At 37.2% G+C, this 16607-nt stretch overlaps 1 protein-coding gene across 2 annotated transcripts in view; it reads left to right on the plus strand.

The window, feature by feature from the left end:
- Positions 1-16607, plus strand: part of SMAP1 (small ArfGAP 1) — an 88704-nt gene that overhangs the window by 41265 nt on the left and 30832 nt on the right. The window contains exons 5-6 of one of the 2 annotated variants that reach the window (XM_075046437.1): positions 3513-3590; positions 7310-7390. In XM_075046437.1, the coding sequence (XP_074902538.1) occupies positions 3513-3590; positions 7310-7390 (159 nt within the window). The remainder of the gene's footprint in view (positions 1-3512; positions 3591-7309; positions 7391-16607) is intronic. The other variant, XM_075046438.1, reaches the window with a different exon arrangement.

Consider the following 16607-nt stretch of genomic DNA (forward strand, 5'->3'; position numbering starts at 1 on the left):
ACTCCTGGAGAGTTGGATGCACATACCTGTCATGGGTGAGTGGTTTGATCTGGGAGTTAGTCTACTACTGGCCACGAATGTAGAAATAGGTCACTGAGCAGATGTTTTCTCGTTTGCCATTTCCTGGCAGGCTAATGAATCTCTTTTGGCTACAAATGGGAACAGCTTTATGAGCCGCTTTATCACTGCAGGAGTTTTGAAAACAAAGATTTACTGGAAATAAAAGCCAGCAGCGCACAACTTGTTGTCAACCGCTGTTCCTTACCGGTGTTTCATCTGTTCAATAACTAATATTCCCCATAGCTAATGGTACGTCTGTGCTGCAAACAGGACGTAGAAGGTATTTATACTAACTTTGAATGGTCTAACCTGGGCTTTGGCAACAAAGTCATCAGAATAGCATCAAAGTTGTTAAGGGTTGATTTATGCTAATGAGAAGGATTATTCTTTGATGTTTTTGCTATACATTACACCTGTAAAGTGTGCTGCAGTTTGAAAATATGAACATACCACAACCTTTCAAAGTAAGAGTTGGGGGACGGTACGGGGAAAAAAAAATCCGTGAGGTTTTACTGACACCTCAGAATATCAGGCAACTTCACTGATTTGCCAAAATATGGGGTTAGTTTGGGTTAAAAAGGAGCGTTTTGAAATCTCCTGAAAACCATGCACTTAAGGACTAAGGCGTTTGGTTTCTCTTCATGCTTGAAGAGAGTATTAGCCTCCACAATAATGACTTGGATATTAGTGAAAATGCAGTCTTCTAACTGAAAAAATCCCAAGATACCAAAAGAATACCCTTACATTGCAGCGTTACTCTAGTTTTTAGTTTTACTTGGTGCTAGTTCTGGTATACGGACGTGACACAGTATGACACCCGAGCATGGACGAGGAGCGGAATAGTTGGCGCTGCGGGGACTCAACTGGAGCTGGAGCTGCATCTGGCTGAGGCTCTGCATCGCTCCGAGGGCAGGAGGCGGCTGGTTCCGTGCCAGATGGGAACCTGAACAGGGTTAACGGGTCAGCTGTCCCTTAAGCATCGGTTTGTCCCAGTGGCAAGTCTTTTTCCAGGCTTCTCTGTTACCCTGGTCGGCTCTGGATGCTCTGACTGCTTCACCAGTCGCCGGAACGGACTGCACCAGCCTCTTTTAATCCGGTTTTATATTCAGCTTTATCCGGCCACTCAGTTTGACTTGATTGGATTTTTTCGTTCAGATTTCCTTATCTGGTGCAGCATGGTAGATAAGATATTTAACATGACGCAGTGGTGATAAAGCTGTTCAGCAGCCCAAATTCATGCTACTGCTTTCATTATATAAACTTAATCAGTTCTTTATACATTGTAATGTGTCTTCTCTTAAAGATTAGCTTCAGTCATATGCCTTTTGTACTCTTGATTAGTTGAATATTTGCATATGTGAAGTGTGGTTTCAAGTGCTGTTTTTTAGCCTGAAGTGAATGTAGTGTTGCTGTTTGTCTTTAAACACTACGCTTGGGCAATTCTCAACTTGCAAATCCTGTTCCATATTCCAGGCTCGGCAGCAACTGCTTTTCACTGTCTCCTGCTTATAGCTTGCATGCCGCTTCTCTGTAGATTCTATGATTCCACTACTTGATTGGCAAAACTATAATAATTACTTTCAGGCCTTCATAGGATTACCTTATCCTAGGTTAGATAATCTCTTAATTCATGAATATGATATGCAGATTGAGAAGAACTGTTATGGGAGGATGGAAATGTGACGCAAACATCTATAGTGCTGATTTCCCCCCAGCCCCCAAATGAAATTCCATTTACCTGCTTCTGTGTGGTCAGTAGCTGCTACCTCCTGTTCACCTGTGAAAGCTATCAAGCTTAAATTCTCTTAAAATCTAAAGCATACCAAAAAAAAAAAGAAAAAAAAACCAAGCTACAAAAATCCCCCTTTATCTTTAGAAACTTGAAAGTATTCCTAAGATGTTCCGTTATCACAATTTCACGCATTTGCATTTAATTGAAATCTTAGTAAGGAACATAGCGTTAGAGCTCATAGTTTAATATATGTAGTTACCAACTCATTTTTCTGACATCTTTATTTGGTTACAATGTGGTGTCATCGGAATAAACAGGATCCCTGTGTTCCTATAGCAACAGAATGCTACAGTTTGAGAAACTGCTTCATTGCAGCAGATGTATCTGTAACTCTTCTAATAACCTGAGGATTTTAAAACAGTAAATTTAAAAATGAGGATCTGTTTCATATTTCTGCAGGTAAAATTTGGTTTAAAAATTAAACCTTATAAATATCTTCCCTGAAGCTCTACACCACCTTCCAGGATAGGCATAGTTTCTGAGTTTGTAGTAATACTGAAAATATATATATTCTATGAATATTCTAGCTATATAAACTATGGTACTGGTAGGATTTTCTGTAAGAAATATGGGGTATTTAGACATGAGGTAGGGGGTTTTATGCAGCTTTCAGTTTCCATTTAGTGTAAGCTGTTTTTTTAAAACTAAGTAAAAACATGTCGTCTAAATTGGATATTTTGATCCAACATAATGACCTGCTCTGTAATAGCTTCATTTATTTTTAAATTTTCTTTGTAGATAGTAGAGGTAATACAAGACAGTGTCGAAGTGTCAGCTTTATAGCTCTGCAGATCTTCTACACGTTTGGTAAATGTAATCCAGCTGCATTTTTGTAGTAAGGGGAATAGAAAGATAATGTTTCCATTAAAGTGATCAACTATGCATAAAGAAGTAGGATAGGAAGATGTATGGAAATGCATTTAGAGAAATCCTATTTTCTTGAGCAAACTGCATCTGTTGCATATATAACTTAGACCTTTTGGATAATTCTGGAAGCGCTGGAAGTCTAGTGGTGCCAATAGCAATTTTACACACTGATTCCTAGGAAAGAAGTGTCACCTGTCTGGAAGGTCTGGCACCTACTGCTAGAATGCGGCTTTATATTAACCCTAAGCCCTTTACTCCTTTGGAGTGCTCTTAGAGAAGACTTAATTAGAACTTTAATTAACGTATAACTTTCAGAGTTATTTTGCATTCATCTTAATAAAAATACTCTGTTACAGTGAGCAAGAACAAAGGCACTTGCTTTTCTCCCCCTCCTCTGGGACAGTGTGCCTTCGTGCTTCAGGACATTAATATTTCAATAGTCACATGGGATAAAATTGAACAATGGATGAAACCTAATTATTTTTCTTAGGCCTGTGATATGATCTTATCTACGTTCATTTTCTTATATTCTATTCTAGTGAATTTCATTATAAGTCCCTTATTCCTACCTGACAGATTTCCTTTAAAAATCATACTGATAAAAAACAAAGAAAAAAAAAAATAAATACTTTGTCTCCTCTTTTTGTTTCTTTTATGTTGTGATTTTTTTCCCCCACCTCCAAAATTATTGAAAAAAAGAATGAAAATCATGTCTCTCAGCTGCCTCTGCCCCCTCCCTTCCCAGCTGTTCTTGCTTATTTTCTTTCTCATTTCTTTCCTCTGTTTTGTACAGATATCCTCTTCTGATGCTGCTCAGCCTTTGGCATCCTCTCCTTCTCTGCAAGCTGCTGCTGAGAAGAGCAAAGCAGAGGTATATTGGTTTTGGGTGTAACTCTTGTCAGGTTGCTGCTTTGCACAAATGTTTACATTTCTATAGAGTAATTTCACTGAGTTACCTAGAGAATTTGAATGGTAATCCTTCAGGCATTTAAAATACTTCTCTCTCTGCTTCCTGGACTAGATAAATGAAAAGAACTGATACAGCGGGATAAAGCATCTGCGTGATTGTTACCTCTTGGTGTTTATATGTCAAAATTCTGGTTCTGCTCTGGTTTATTGTCATAAAACTGTGGAAACACCATTTCATTTCCAGCTAATGGGCATGAGTGACATTGTCCTGTCTACTCAGGAATAATTTTTGGTATCTTTTTTTAATACTACTTGCTTGTTTCAGAATCTAAATTATCAGTACTGTTCCAGCCATTTAGTTCAATCTCCTTGCTAATAAATACAGAATTAATTTGGTGACACTTCTGTTAATTCATATTGGGTTTAATATCCTTCTAGCTGGGATATATGTGTATGTGCTGACATTACATTTACTGTTTAGAAGGGCCTTTGAAAAACTTAACACACAAACAAGTAGTAGACGAGGCATCGTTTGTATGAACTTTCAGTAAATGTCACAATTTGCAACAATAATGGAATGCATTTTTTTAGAATGTGAATGCTCAATGTTAGGCTCTTTTGGGTACTCAACTCTAAATTGAGACTGTGTACAGTATATGAAATAACTTACGATCTAAACATAAATGATATTTTTTCTTCTAAATACAGAAAATGTGGACAGATGTTATAAATTATTTAAACATTAATTAAAATTAATATGACAATGTCATGGACTGGACCACAGGCCTTGGTGAATTTGACATGTTTTTTAAGTTGTACCAGGAATAGCCGCAGCCACTTACAATGAAACTCGCCTTTCCTTTCTTACCTGCCTCTCTTGATGCATTCAAATTTGAAAGTTCCTCTATGTAACTGGTATGCCATGTTGTTTGAAATGAGTCCTTGGGAAAAAAAACCTGAATAATTTTTCCTTAGAATTTAAGACCAGTATAAAGCCAATTTAATTTTATTATCTTCATAGTGCTTTTTTGACTGCTTTTGCAAGTAATGAAACACTTGAGTTGAAGTTCTGGCATGAATACAGTATCTGAGAAATGTTTTTATTTAGTCTGAATTCATTTTTATCTAATGGAGCTGAAGCAGAAAGCTTGCATATTGAAATTGTGAAGTGTGAAGATGAAGGACTTGTGGGTTTGCAAGTCCACCGTGAAAATGAAGTGAATGAAAATAAAGTCTCTGGGAATCAAGAGAATTCCTGTAGGCTTCGTGAGGTGTGGAGGCAGAAACACCCGTGAACAGTTTATTTTAAGTCTTCGTATATTCACTGTGAGGCTGTCAGGGATTTGTTAAGGGCAGTGAGAGGCATTTATTTATATTTGGTCACCTGTATGGAGTGTTTGCCATATGAAACTTACTGCAAGCCCTCCTCATTCTTGAAGTCCTGAAGAATAAAAGTTTCCAGATACTTTTTTCTCTAGAAGCGAGGTTTCTCTAACAAAACATATTAAAAAAAAAAGTTGAAGTCAAACTGGAAATCCGAACATCCTGAAGATGATCATATGCAAAAACTTGAACTCCGCTTTCACTTAAAAATGTTCAAGTAAACTTAAGGTACTGTGTTTGAAAAGTAGATGTACTGTTAAGAGACTTCCAACCACCTTTCCCAGGAGGAGAGGAAACAAATCATAGTTGTCTAAGATGTAGAAAAGCTTCCACAGGAGAAGAGATTAGGTTTATTTGAATTATTCAACTTGGGAAGGTTGGAGTGGGGAGCGGGGACAGGGAATGAAAGACTTTTGGAAAAGTTACTGCTCTGACAGTGTATTTGTGTGCTGTACATGATTAAGGTCACAGGATTTTGGGAGTCTTTAGAATGCAGGCTGGTACTATGAGCTGTCACACAGTAATGGAAGGAAGGCTAAGCTTCACTTGAAAGGCACGGCTATGCATTTGTAGTCTTAGTTCAGTAAGCTTGCAAGTCTCAGGTTATTACGATGACCTCAAAATAAAACACTGCTCTATACTTGTCCCAGTCATACAAACTTTTTCTGGAACACCTGGCATTGCCACAGGTGAGATACAGTGTTGGCTGGACCTCTGGTTTGGACTGCTATGCTTGTTTTTGTGTTCTTAATGTTCACTAAAATCTAAGTTGGTCTCTGTTTCTTTTCTTCAAAACAGACATTCCAAATTCCCCTTTACTGCAGTTGCAATGAGTGTGGTTGTTGTTTTCTGTTGCTTGTGTGGCACCCACATTTAGGCAGGTGCTTGGTGTGATAGTCTCACTTTCCAGGACCTGAGTGTTCAGGTGAATGCCTGATTAAATAATTCACAGGTGTTAGCTGGGACTTGAGTAACCTCAATTGAGTAACCCCAGCCCATCTGGTAAATATGGTGAAAGTTTTGAAAATTGATTTAAGGTTGTGAAGAATGTGTTACTTGGGTCCCCCCATGCCCAGTGTCCCCCCGTCCCCCCCCCAAAAAAAAACCCAGAAAAAAACCCCTTCATCTTAGTAGTAGAACTATTTTAACCAAATGTCATGTTACACAGATTTAAAAATCACATATATTGGATATTAAAAAGAAAAAAAGCCACCAATCGTTATTGACAGAAACCTATAGCCTAGTAAGCTGTTTTATTTCTAATACTGGAGCTGCATGGACGGTTATCTAACCTCTCAGTCTAACCTCTCAACCTTCCTCCTAATATTGGGAAACTTGCTAATAGTGTCTTGTGGAACAAAGCTGTTTCGAAGCTTTGAACAAAGGGATCCAAGTCTAATGACTGAAAGAACATTTAGGAGCTACTGTCTCATTCCTTTTTTACAGATGGTAAACTCTTGTTCCATCCATTTAATGTTCAAGTATACTCACTAGTACTATACTGTAGTTGTACAAGATAAATGCAGACAGATTACTGGATCTAAAAATCACTATTAACACTTTGTCAAAGCAATTGCTGGCCTAAAAAGTCTGTATCTTCTGTATGTTATGATGCCTTAAGGAATATTTTATGCTTTTCTTCAGTGAGACTGGGTCTGAAATATTGCCCCATTTATTAATTCAAAACTAAAATGAAAAAACTTCTGTAGTGTCATTATAATGCATTCAGAGTTAATGGATCTCTTATGTTTTCTCTTTCTGGAGCAACTTAATGTCTTATGACTCAGCGGGTCTGTCATATGGCCCAAGTCAACTTTTTACATTCAGGTTTGTTTTTTTTAAGACTACTAGATTAGCTTTTAAAAATTAGTAACTCTCTGCAGAAAGCTGCATGCAAATTACCTTACTATAGTTCTTTGGTCAAAGAGACTGACTGACTGTGTCCTAACAACAGTGGTTATCAGAGTTAATGGAGTACTTGTAGATGTTTTTTTCTTTTCAGATCTGCTTAACTTAGGACAAGCAACACCGGTTCTTTTTTCCTTCTGCTTATAAGAGGAAATGCAGATGAGCAGGTGAAATAGTGAATTTCTTGAATTCTCAGAGTTGCAATATTTTTTGTAGTACTATTTGAGCAAAATGAGTCACTTCTGGAAGCAGAGCAGATAGAAGCATAAACTCTGAATTGAAAGGGAGTAACTGAAGATCTCTGTTTATATTCTATATGACTGTGGACATTCAATATATTTGCAAATGCATTGTTATTGAGTACTAGCAAAATGCCTTTTTTTTTTTCAGAAGGAAAAAGAAAAAAAGAAAGAAGAAAAAAAGAGAGAGAGAGAATCAGAAAAACCATCAAAACAATTAGCAGTTGAAAAGGTAAGAACAGGGGTTTTTTTCCAGTTATTTAAAAATTATGGTATTTATATACACAAAGATTTGAAAAAAACAAAAAAAAAGTGTGTGTTTGTCTATGTGTGTGTATATATATATATACACGTGTGTGTATGTACGAATAGTAATCTGGATAATCCACGTGAATGGTTTACTTGTGCTGTTGCTTGCATACAGAGGTTGGTTGACCGTATGATGAGGAATGTGTTTGGGGGAAGAGGAAAGTAAGTTAAGATTTGTTAAGATTTAAGCTCAGGTAATTAAGGGGTTTAAGGTGTACCATTGCTATTCTCACACAGAAAATTTTCAACTTTATTGAGCGCTGTATGGTCACTTAATACTGTCTTTCATAAATGAATCCGTTTTAAACCTAAGTGTATAATTTATAGAATTGAATTAATAACTCTAGTCTAGCTAACTTGGAAATATTCAACCAGATTATGTCACAAAACGTGACAAACAGACCAGTTAAGGTGCTTCCTTATGCAGCAATATTAAAGCATAATGAGCAGCCTTAGCAACATAGGTACAATTAAATCACGTACACTTCTGTATAGAGTTAATATTAAACAAAAATTGAATGGGTAATTTGAGTATTAAATGCAATAATTCCTTCTAAGACAGATGTCCTCTCTCAGATGATGTGAATCCATTAGTATGTTCTGATCTGCAGTGTAGTCCACAGAACGCATCGGAGTCTCCATCTGTCAGTTTATTCCCCCATAGTGCTGTGTTACAATTATGAAAAATGTTGTGTACTCATACATTATGGTTGCAGATGTATTTCTAGTTCAGTTTTCAAATAGAAGTTGTTTATTTTGCATAATAAAACAAGATACAAATATATGTGCACACATGGAGGGAAAAAAAGCCCCTCCCCAAACCAAATGTCTTTCTTCTGAAATTGGAAAGCAGTTTTGGAATAAGTTAGCGCAGAAGCAAACTTTGTTATGACAATTTATGTAGCTTCACTGAGCTACTGGAAAAGGATATCCTTATTCATATGGTAGGAGGTTAAAGCATATGTATGGATGACAATAAAAATATTAAAATTGTTGATTATTGAAGTTTTACAAGGGCATCCAGTCAAATGTTTTATTCTGGTCCTTAGAACAATGTACTTTAGTTATAAAGGCTAAAAACATTGCTGTGGTTTGGAAGTCTTAACTTTCTAAAACGCAAAGGTCTAGTTTTGGTCTGGAGGAGAGAGGGTTTCCCTTTGCAAGGATGCCTGAACCTTGTCACATGGCTGGGAATACTTGGTTAGGTGATGAGAAAAGATGACAGTTCATAGTTACAGCTGAGGAACTACCCTAATACTTGAAATATTAACCAATTCAAATGCCACTGATTAGATTTACATTTGAAATGTCATTAGATTACCAGTTAATGATTAAGCAAGTAAAAAGAAGTATTTTGATTTTAAATGCTTGTACTACAAAATGTGGAATTTGGTAAATATATCTGCATTAAATAATAGTGCTGTTGTAACAGCTGCAAAACGTTTGAAATACTGCAGCATATTTTATTTCATTATTAATGTGTCAGCACTGATTGCTCAAATGGAACTCATCTATGTGTCATCTTTTTAATTTAAGAGATTCTTTAAGCTCAGGCTTTTCAAGGCTTTTAAAGATCATTCAAAATGAACTATTTTTAGACACAGCCTGTAAACTTTACATATTTTTAAATCGCAGTCACTTTCTAGAATCCAAAGGAAAGAGACCTATATCAAATGCTTGCATTTTCATTGCAAAGTGCTGGTGAGATAGAGGACCAAAAGATTTTATTTTTATGTATGTAATAGAGCATTGCTGCTTTTGTGGTGTGATTCTGCTTCAGGGAGCTGATAAACATTAATATTCTTCTTAGTTTGACTAATAATGATATACTTCACATCCAGTTAGAGACTGTCTATAGGATATTTTAAATATTGTATGTTGAATCAGTAGGGGAATGCTGGCATCTTGACCGTAGTATCATGGTTTAAGCCACTACATCAAGCAGTAGATGGCTCTTTATCCCTGTTCTCAGCTTTCTGGAGAAGGAAACAGAATATGAGAATTCTTTGGAGACTTCATATGTGAAGTCACTGGTTGCCTTTATTGCAGGCATGGTATATCTCCAGTCTAGACATGCCGGGCTGGGGAAGCTAATGAATTAAAAATACATGACCAAGCTACTGGCAGTTCTGCTACAATTTTGAGACTTCTCTTGATTAAGGAAATTGAAGCAGTGTTTTAGCCATCCTGTAGAGTAGATGGAGTCAGTAAAGATGGAAAAAATGACAGGCTTTAAATTAGTAAAAAGTTGAAAATGAAGCCATAGAGAACTTCAGATCTCTTTACAAGTGTCATGTACTCCTACAAGTCTTAGGTTTCTAGTGTTGTCCTTTTTATATCTTATATTGAGTTTGTTTCTTAACTCTTAAAACAAGAACATGCATCCTAAAAAATTAAAATGTTCGCATTCAGTTCTCATGTTCTGATCTCTGCTTCATAGAACTGACTAATCTGTTCCTACATCTGTGTAAGAGCTTTTTTCCGGTGACTAACTGATCTTTAGCCTTTAACAAGCTGAATGTCTAGCATGATTTCTGTTGCATTTTCTAATATTGCTGAAAGCTTGTAGCATTGATTTAGTAAACTGCGTTATTCCAATATTGCATTAATGTGTCAGGTAATTATAGCATAAAAGATACTTTGTTGATTAGCATGCTTTTATAAGTAAAAAGAACAGAAAGTCACCTTTTAACTGATTTAACAATAGTGGGCTTTCTTACTGAAATTGCTTTTCAGTAAGAATCATCATGTCCTTAAAGCGGGTTTCATGGGAAACACTTTTTATGAACGTTTGAGTTGGAGACAGTGATTTCAGATGTAGAGTAGAATTTCCTCAAGATCAGAGAGGTCTACTGCAGAGCAGTGAGTAGCAAGGATGCTTGTTTAACACTGTTTTTCTGGGCTGTTCCACTTTCTGTGACAAAATTACTGGGTAATTTTTAATATAACAAGATTTTACTATGTCAGCTACAGACTAAGTCTAGTCCAGTGATTAGTGTTTTATTGGAAGCAGCCAACAGTGTGATGTACCACATCAGATCTGCAGTATTCTTTAATAAAATAAGTGACATGGCAAAACTACTGGCAGCTCTAATGTTTTTTTCAGTCTAACTGAAGAAAGTTGAGAAACTTGGATAACCTACCCAGGGTCCTTCCTCCCCCTTTCCCTGTGCCATTTCTACAGTTACAGACCTCAAGTTTCCTTAGTACTCATGCTTAAAATAACCTTATCTTTACAGTTACTTTGGAGGAAAAAAACCACAAATTGCAAGAAAAGTGCTGGAACAGTTATTATATAGTTCTTCATGACATGGAAACTGGGGCCAGGTACTTGGAGCTAAGATGTCCAGTCAAAGCCCAGCTTGTTTGCAAGCAACAAAAATGCCAATTTTGGCAATATAAAATTTGTTGAATTGCAAGAATAAATAATCAAACTGAGCTGATTGCATGCTTCTTAATCATTCTTATGAGCCAATAGCAAGAATAATAGCACAAGGCAGACTGTCATGCAGTGAAAGCAATTTTTAGATGTTCTGTATACCCAATTAAGAGTAAGAGAATCTAAATTGGCTAAAAAAATAAATCCAATACTTTAAAAGCCCATTTCAACAGTGGGGAGGGAAGAAGGTTGGTAGTTTGACCACCAATCTTACCTGTTTTGTTGATGGTAACACATACGAATTTTTAATTTGTAGGTGAGAAGAACCAGCTAGGCTTTTAATAGCTGGTTTTTATACTTCATCATCCTGCCCACCCTTTCATCAGCTGCTGACAAGCTTTTCCTTCTTATTAATTTCTCCTTTGCAGAGCTGAAGTTGGTGAAATTTCCCAAATCAGCCATGATTTTCTGTTTTTTTTCTTTCTTTTCTGCCTAAGCTGGCTGAACAAGTTCTCCATTTGGGAACAGAGTAAAACACTGAACTCCTTTTCATTTCTAGTATGTCTACTGAGTAGGATTTTTGTTCATCCTTTGGTAATTGAGTGTGCTCAATTTACAGTCATTTGGTGTCTTTAAAAAGAGTATGTAGCCTACTTATTCTGCTGGTGTGTGAGGGAGTTACTGAAGCCTCATAGTAGTTTTCTGAATTAAAATTTAAACTGTGCAGCCATTTTAGGTAGAGTTTCTGCTCGTAGCACAGAGGAGCACTTTAGGTCAGCTCCGTGCTCCTGCTTCACGCAGCGTGTTGGAGCAGCGTCTGTGTGCGCTCCATCCACCTTGTACCTGTTTTTCCCTGAAAGAAAGCGTAGAAGGGAAGGAGATGGGGTGCAGTCCCGTCACCTGGGCTGGAGGGTCAGGACTAGAAGGGAAATGGCCGGTACGTGAGCTGTGGAGTTTGGGTGCCCCAAGGATAAACGAGGCCGTTAGAGCTGCAAAGGATGGAGTGAGGAAGACTGTGTGTGCAGGCGATCAAATGGTGTGCTCTTTACAGAATGGACGGCAAACTCTTCGTGCATTTGGCAAGACTGCTAATAGAAGTGGGTTGCGTTAAGTACTTCATTTAGTAAAGTACCTCCATTGTGCAATATTTGATTTAGAACAGAGAACTTGAATTGAACTGTATGAATGAGACTTCTTGAATTTCAGAGCAACTAGGACAATTCTGGGTTTGTTTTTTTTTGTTTTTTTGTTTTGTTTTTTTTTCCTTCTCCCAAAACATACCTTTTTTAATGTCCATCTGCAGTACAAATTCGGATTAAAATGGCATAACTGGGTATGACCTATTGAGGCTTTGGCACACTCCAAAAGTAAAGGGGGAGAGAATTCATATGCCTAAAATTTTCAGATTTTTGTAGGATTCAACTTTTTTATATAGTTTTACTTTTTAAATAAAGAAAATCTTGACGTGCTTCAGTGCTAGCAATCCAGAATTAAGCCAGAAGTGTTTTGGAAAACTGTCCCTGGAAAACTTGACAAGTATTTCTGATATCCAAAATGGTGAAGTTCAGCTAAGTCTATGGCACTGAATGCTTTGACAGTGCTTGGATTTAGCACTGTGTAGCTTTCTGTGGTGTTTATTTTAGAGGTTTTGCATCAGTTGAAGACTTTCATGAAAGCATTGTGATGGTTTCACTGTAAAATACTGCATATTGAGGGCCGTAGTTATTGTGAAACTGCATCTAATTTATTGAAAGTAAGCCCTTTTAAGACAGATTGTGTTGTATTGGGACAGTAAAGTTAAATGGTTAGGATGTAAAGAACAAACTATTTTTTCTTCACAAACTGCTTGTGCTTTTGCAAACTAGTATTGACATTCAAAGTTAAGACTTTTTTCATTCTGCTGAACATATCATGATGATGAATGTTTCTGAAGGATCACAGCAGTTAAACTTGATTAACTGAAGTACTATTTGACACTGTAAGTTTAGTTTGTTTTATTAGATTGCATTTTGAGTTTGAAATTGGCTCTTTTTTCTGTGTAGAGTTGATTTAAGTGACAAGAATGGGTCAGTTAGAGGTTATCTTTCAATGGTAGTATATCAAATGCTGTTGTTTTCCCCCAAACTGGAGACTGAATTGCCAGCTTAAACTCAGCAATAAAAGTGAACTGCTGCCTCTCACTCACCTGGTACCAACCAGCACCAGATAGCCTGCATTACGGAGGTACTGGTGTAAGTTGTTTGCATTTAAAAAGTGCTAGAGAACCCCCCAAATACACGTGAGGGCAAATCATATTAGCAGCTTTCTCCCTTCATATAGGAAAATCAAAGTGTCCAAATACTCATTTAACCAAATAGGAAGAACTTAATGTAGCCTTTTAGGGCATTTGTTTTGCCCCAAAGACAGCTAAAACTCCCACAAAAATCAACCTGTCTGGGCAAGTGAGACAAGAGGAACTATTAGTCCCAATTAGTTCTCTGGGGATTTTTTTTACTTACCCAAAGTACTCCAAATTATCTTCCTAACCATTTTGTACGAGGAGAAATGAGCTGGAGCAAATAGTGCTCTAGAGTTCTTCGCTTCTTTAAAACTGAGTAGCATTGGGAGAATGCGTGGAAGAATGAAAGCCCACAACGTTTTTGGTGTCCACTTAAACACCAGTGTGGTGGAAGTGATATATTTAGGTGTTTACTTTTAAGTTGTAGGAATAAGTTGACTCACAAATATTGACCTGATTGATTATTTAAGTACAGAATTGCATTATAAATATTTGAAATGTTTTCTTTATTTTTGATACCATATTGGTTATATATCATTTGAATAGTTGTTGATATGCTTCCCTAGACTTCTGAACATTATTTGCCTTTCTGAGTGATTTCGTTTTAAAATGTTTTCTTTATATTTTTATATAAAATGTAATATAAATTTAAATTATAATATGTAAGCAATCAAGTGTTTATCACAGGAACAGAAAAATAGAAACCTGTTTTGCCCTCTGGTTGAATACAGTGTTATACTCTCAGTCCTTGTTTTCAGAAATTCAGACTAAGTAGATATGAGTTAATGCTCAGGATTTAGGAGTATGTGGTAAGATGTAGGACAACCTGTTTCCCTGTGTCCTACCCCCACAGAGGGTGAAGGGTTCTATGGCTTCTTGTTCTCTCGGTTTGCTTTTTATGGACCTGTCCCAGCCTGGTTTTACATTTCTAATCATACCTTTTCAGCCTTACGGAAAAGATCAGATTATTTTGGGTTCTCTGGTTGCTTCTAATGCTAATCTGAAGAAAGGCAAGTCAAATTAGATTTTTCCCGAAACTGTGCGATTCATTCCTTTTGCAGGCAACAAAGGACTCCTTATGTTTGAGGACTGCCTTGAAAAATAGTCTTACTTAATGGAATTAATCTGTCATGGCTCTTATTACGTATTGGGAGTCGTAGACAAAGAAATTAAGAAATAGATATTGCAGGTAGAAGCAATTGAAAGAAAACCCTTTTTCTGTCAGATGGGAAGAAGGGTATTTGTCTTTTTAGTGTTGGAAAAGGAGTCAACCTACGGGAAGGGTATCACGTGTTTTTTCATCAGCCCGGTGCGTGTTCTCTGCATCAGCTTGATCCTCTCATCTCCGGTTTGCAGCAGAACAGTATTTTAATGTTGGGTTGTGTTTGGTTTTGTTTTGTTTTGTTTTTTAATTCTATAGAAATGGAATCTTAAAACTTATGAGAACAAGCTTGGGTTTTGGCTGCTTTGGTTAAATTGGCCTTTGTTTAACTTGCCAAACTGTTTTTAACAAAAAGGTATTGTTTGTGCTTAGTTTTAATTGATCCTCAGTTATATTTTTGCTCCATGCAGGGTCAAAACCTAAAACTTCCCTGGGTTTTCAGTTGATAATATGCATTAACAGATGGCATTTTCAGGTTTCTCCTGCATGCTTGTGATAAGCTTCACCCTTTTTCCTGGTGACTTTGAGACAATTAGGAAGGCAACATCTACATATACTTATGTGTATATTGGACAAAAAAAAAAGTGGGCACATTTAAATAAGTGTGAACTAAATCGGCCTTATTCATGGATGGATGCTGTCTTTAGATAAAAACATCTATATGACCAAGACGTACTCATTCTGAGACATTTGAAACCACAGCATGCATGACTGAAAGTGCAAATATACAGTCTCATCTAAAAAGTTTTATAAAAATTATAGTACTAGTTAGGAGATTGTGTACAATCAATCAAATATGCAAGAACAAAAAGCATGACATTTTTACAGAAGTGGTACTGATAACATAGAACTGAATGTAAAGAAGTGTAAGGGTTGGATGAGATGAAGTTGATAACAGGAAAAAGACATTTAATTTAAATAATGTCACTCAAAATAATAATCTTATCTTGTTTTGAATAATAGGCTTCCTTTGTTTTCCTAAAATAATGCAAGTATTGGAGCATGAGCAAAGCAATCAAGTGTCTTTGTGTGTTCTCTTTCATTTTACTGTGCTTAAGCTAGAACATGCTTAAACTCCTCAGGGCAGAGATCTCACTCCAGTGTGTGACCATTGAGATAGGGCAATGGGGTAGTGGGAGGCACTGTCAGATGTGCAAATCTTACTAAACAGTAAAGATAGTAACTCTCTTTTCCATAAAAAAATAATTTTAGATGCCACTGACAATATTAAAAGCTCCAACATTAGCTTAAGCTTTAAATTGTTTAAAAAAAAAAAAAAAATGCCATAAGAGATTTCAACAAGCTTCCAAACAGTCATGCAACTTTCAGTGTCTTCCAGTCTAAATCTGTATTAATTAATTTATTTACTAATTAAAATAAAGCCCTAATCCAGAGGCAGCTTATATGAAACAATATTAAGTGTGATGCTGTAGGACTATATGACTAAAACATAAAGAGTGCAAGAATCAGAGGAACGGCAATGGGGTGGAGAACCGGAGTAACCTAGTGAGTAAAACCAGAGCACAGCGATCTGCTTCTCCTGGGTCCGTCAAAGGAGAGTGGTGAGGTGGGTCAAGGAAAGAGATTCTCTCCCAGGAACCCCAGGCCAAGTAAGGGGTGATTGCATACTAGGCTGTGGGACTTATTATGGGATGCAGAATGAAAAGAATTCAGGGATAGGGCAGAGAATATTGTGTGAAGGTCCATATGGGATGTTTAGGTGACAGACCAAAGGCAGGGAAGTGGAGGAATCAAGGTGGATTGGGGTGGAACAAGCATGAGGAAGCAGTGGGGAAGGGGATAAGAAGGGGCAGTCACGTATGTGCAGGTTGCTGGGCAGTATGCTTGTCTGAGCCCTGCACTTGATCACCGCAGGCTACCGTATATTCTTGCCAAATTCTGTTTGCAACCATGTTGTGAGTGCGTTGTCTCCACTGCGTCTGTGTGCGAACACTAGCAAACTTCCAGTTGGAGTACCAGACGAGCTCTGCAGCCGCAGAGACCAGCACCTAGAAGCCAACTATTGCAAAGGTAGCGTGTCTAAGACCACCTACTGGAGACATCCGTATTGTGCTCACGCACGTGTGTAACAGCTACCAAATTTCATGCTGGACTAGCCAGTGATATCAGGATATCAGCATCTAGAGAGATCCAGGGTCTGAGCCGGTGACTGGCTAAGGGTGTAGGGACATGATATTGGATGACGTTAAGTTTCATGCAAAAAGCATTTTTCACCCAAAAGCACTTCTGTTATAGTTAAGGAAAAGATTGCAAAGCATACCTTCATGAATAGGGATGGAAAGCTATGCTTGTATTGAGGG

This window comes from Buteo buteo, chromosome 15 (assembly GCF_964188355.1).
Source record: "Buteo buteo chromosome 15, bButBut1.hap1.1, whole genome shotgun sequence".
Lineage (NCBI taxonomy): Eukaryota > Metazoa > Chordata > Aves > Accipitriformes > Accipitridae > Buteo > Buteo buteo.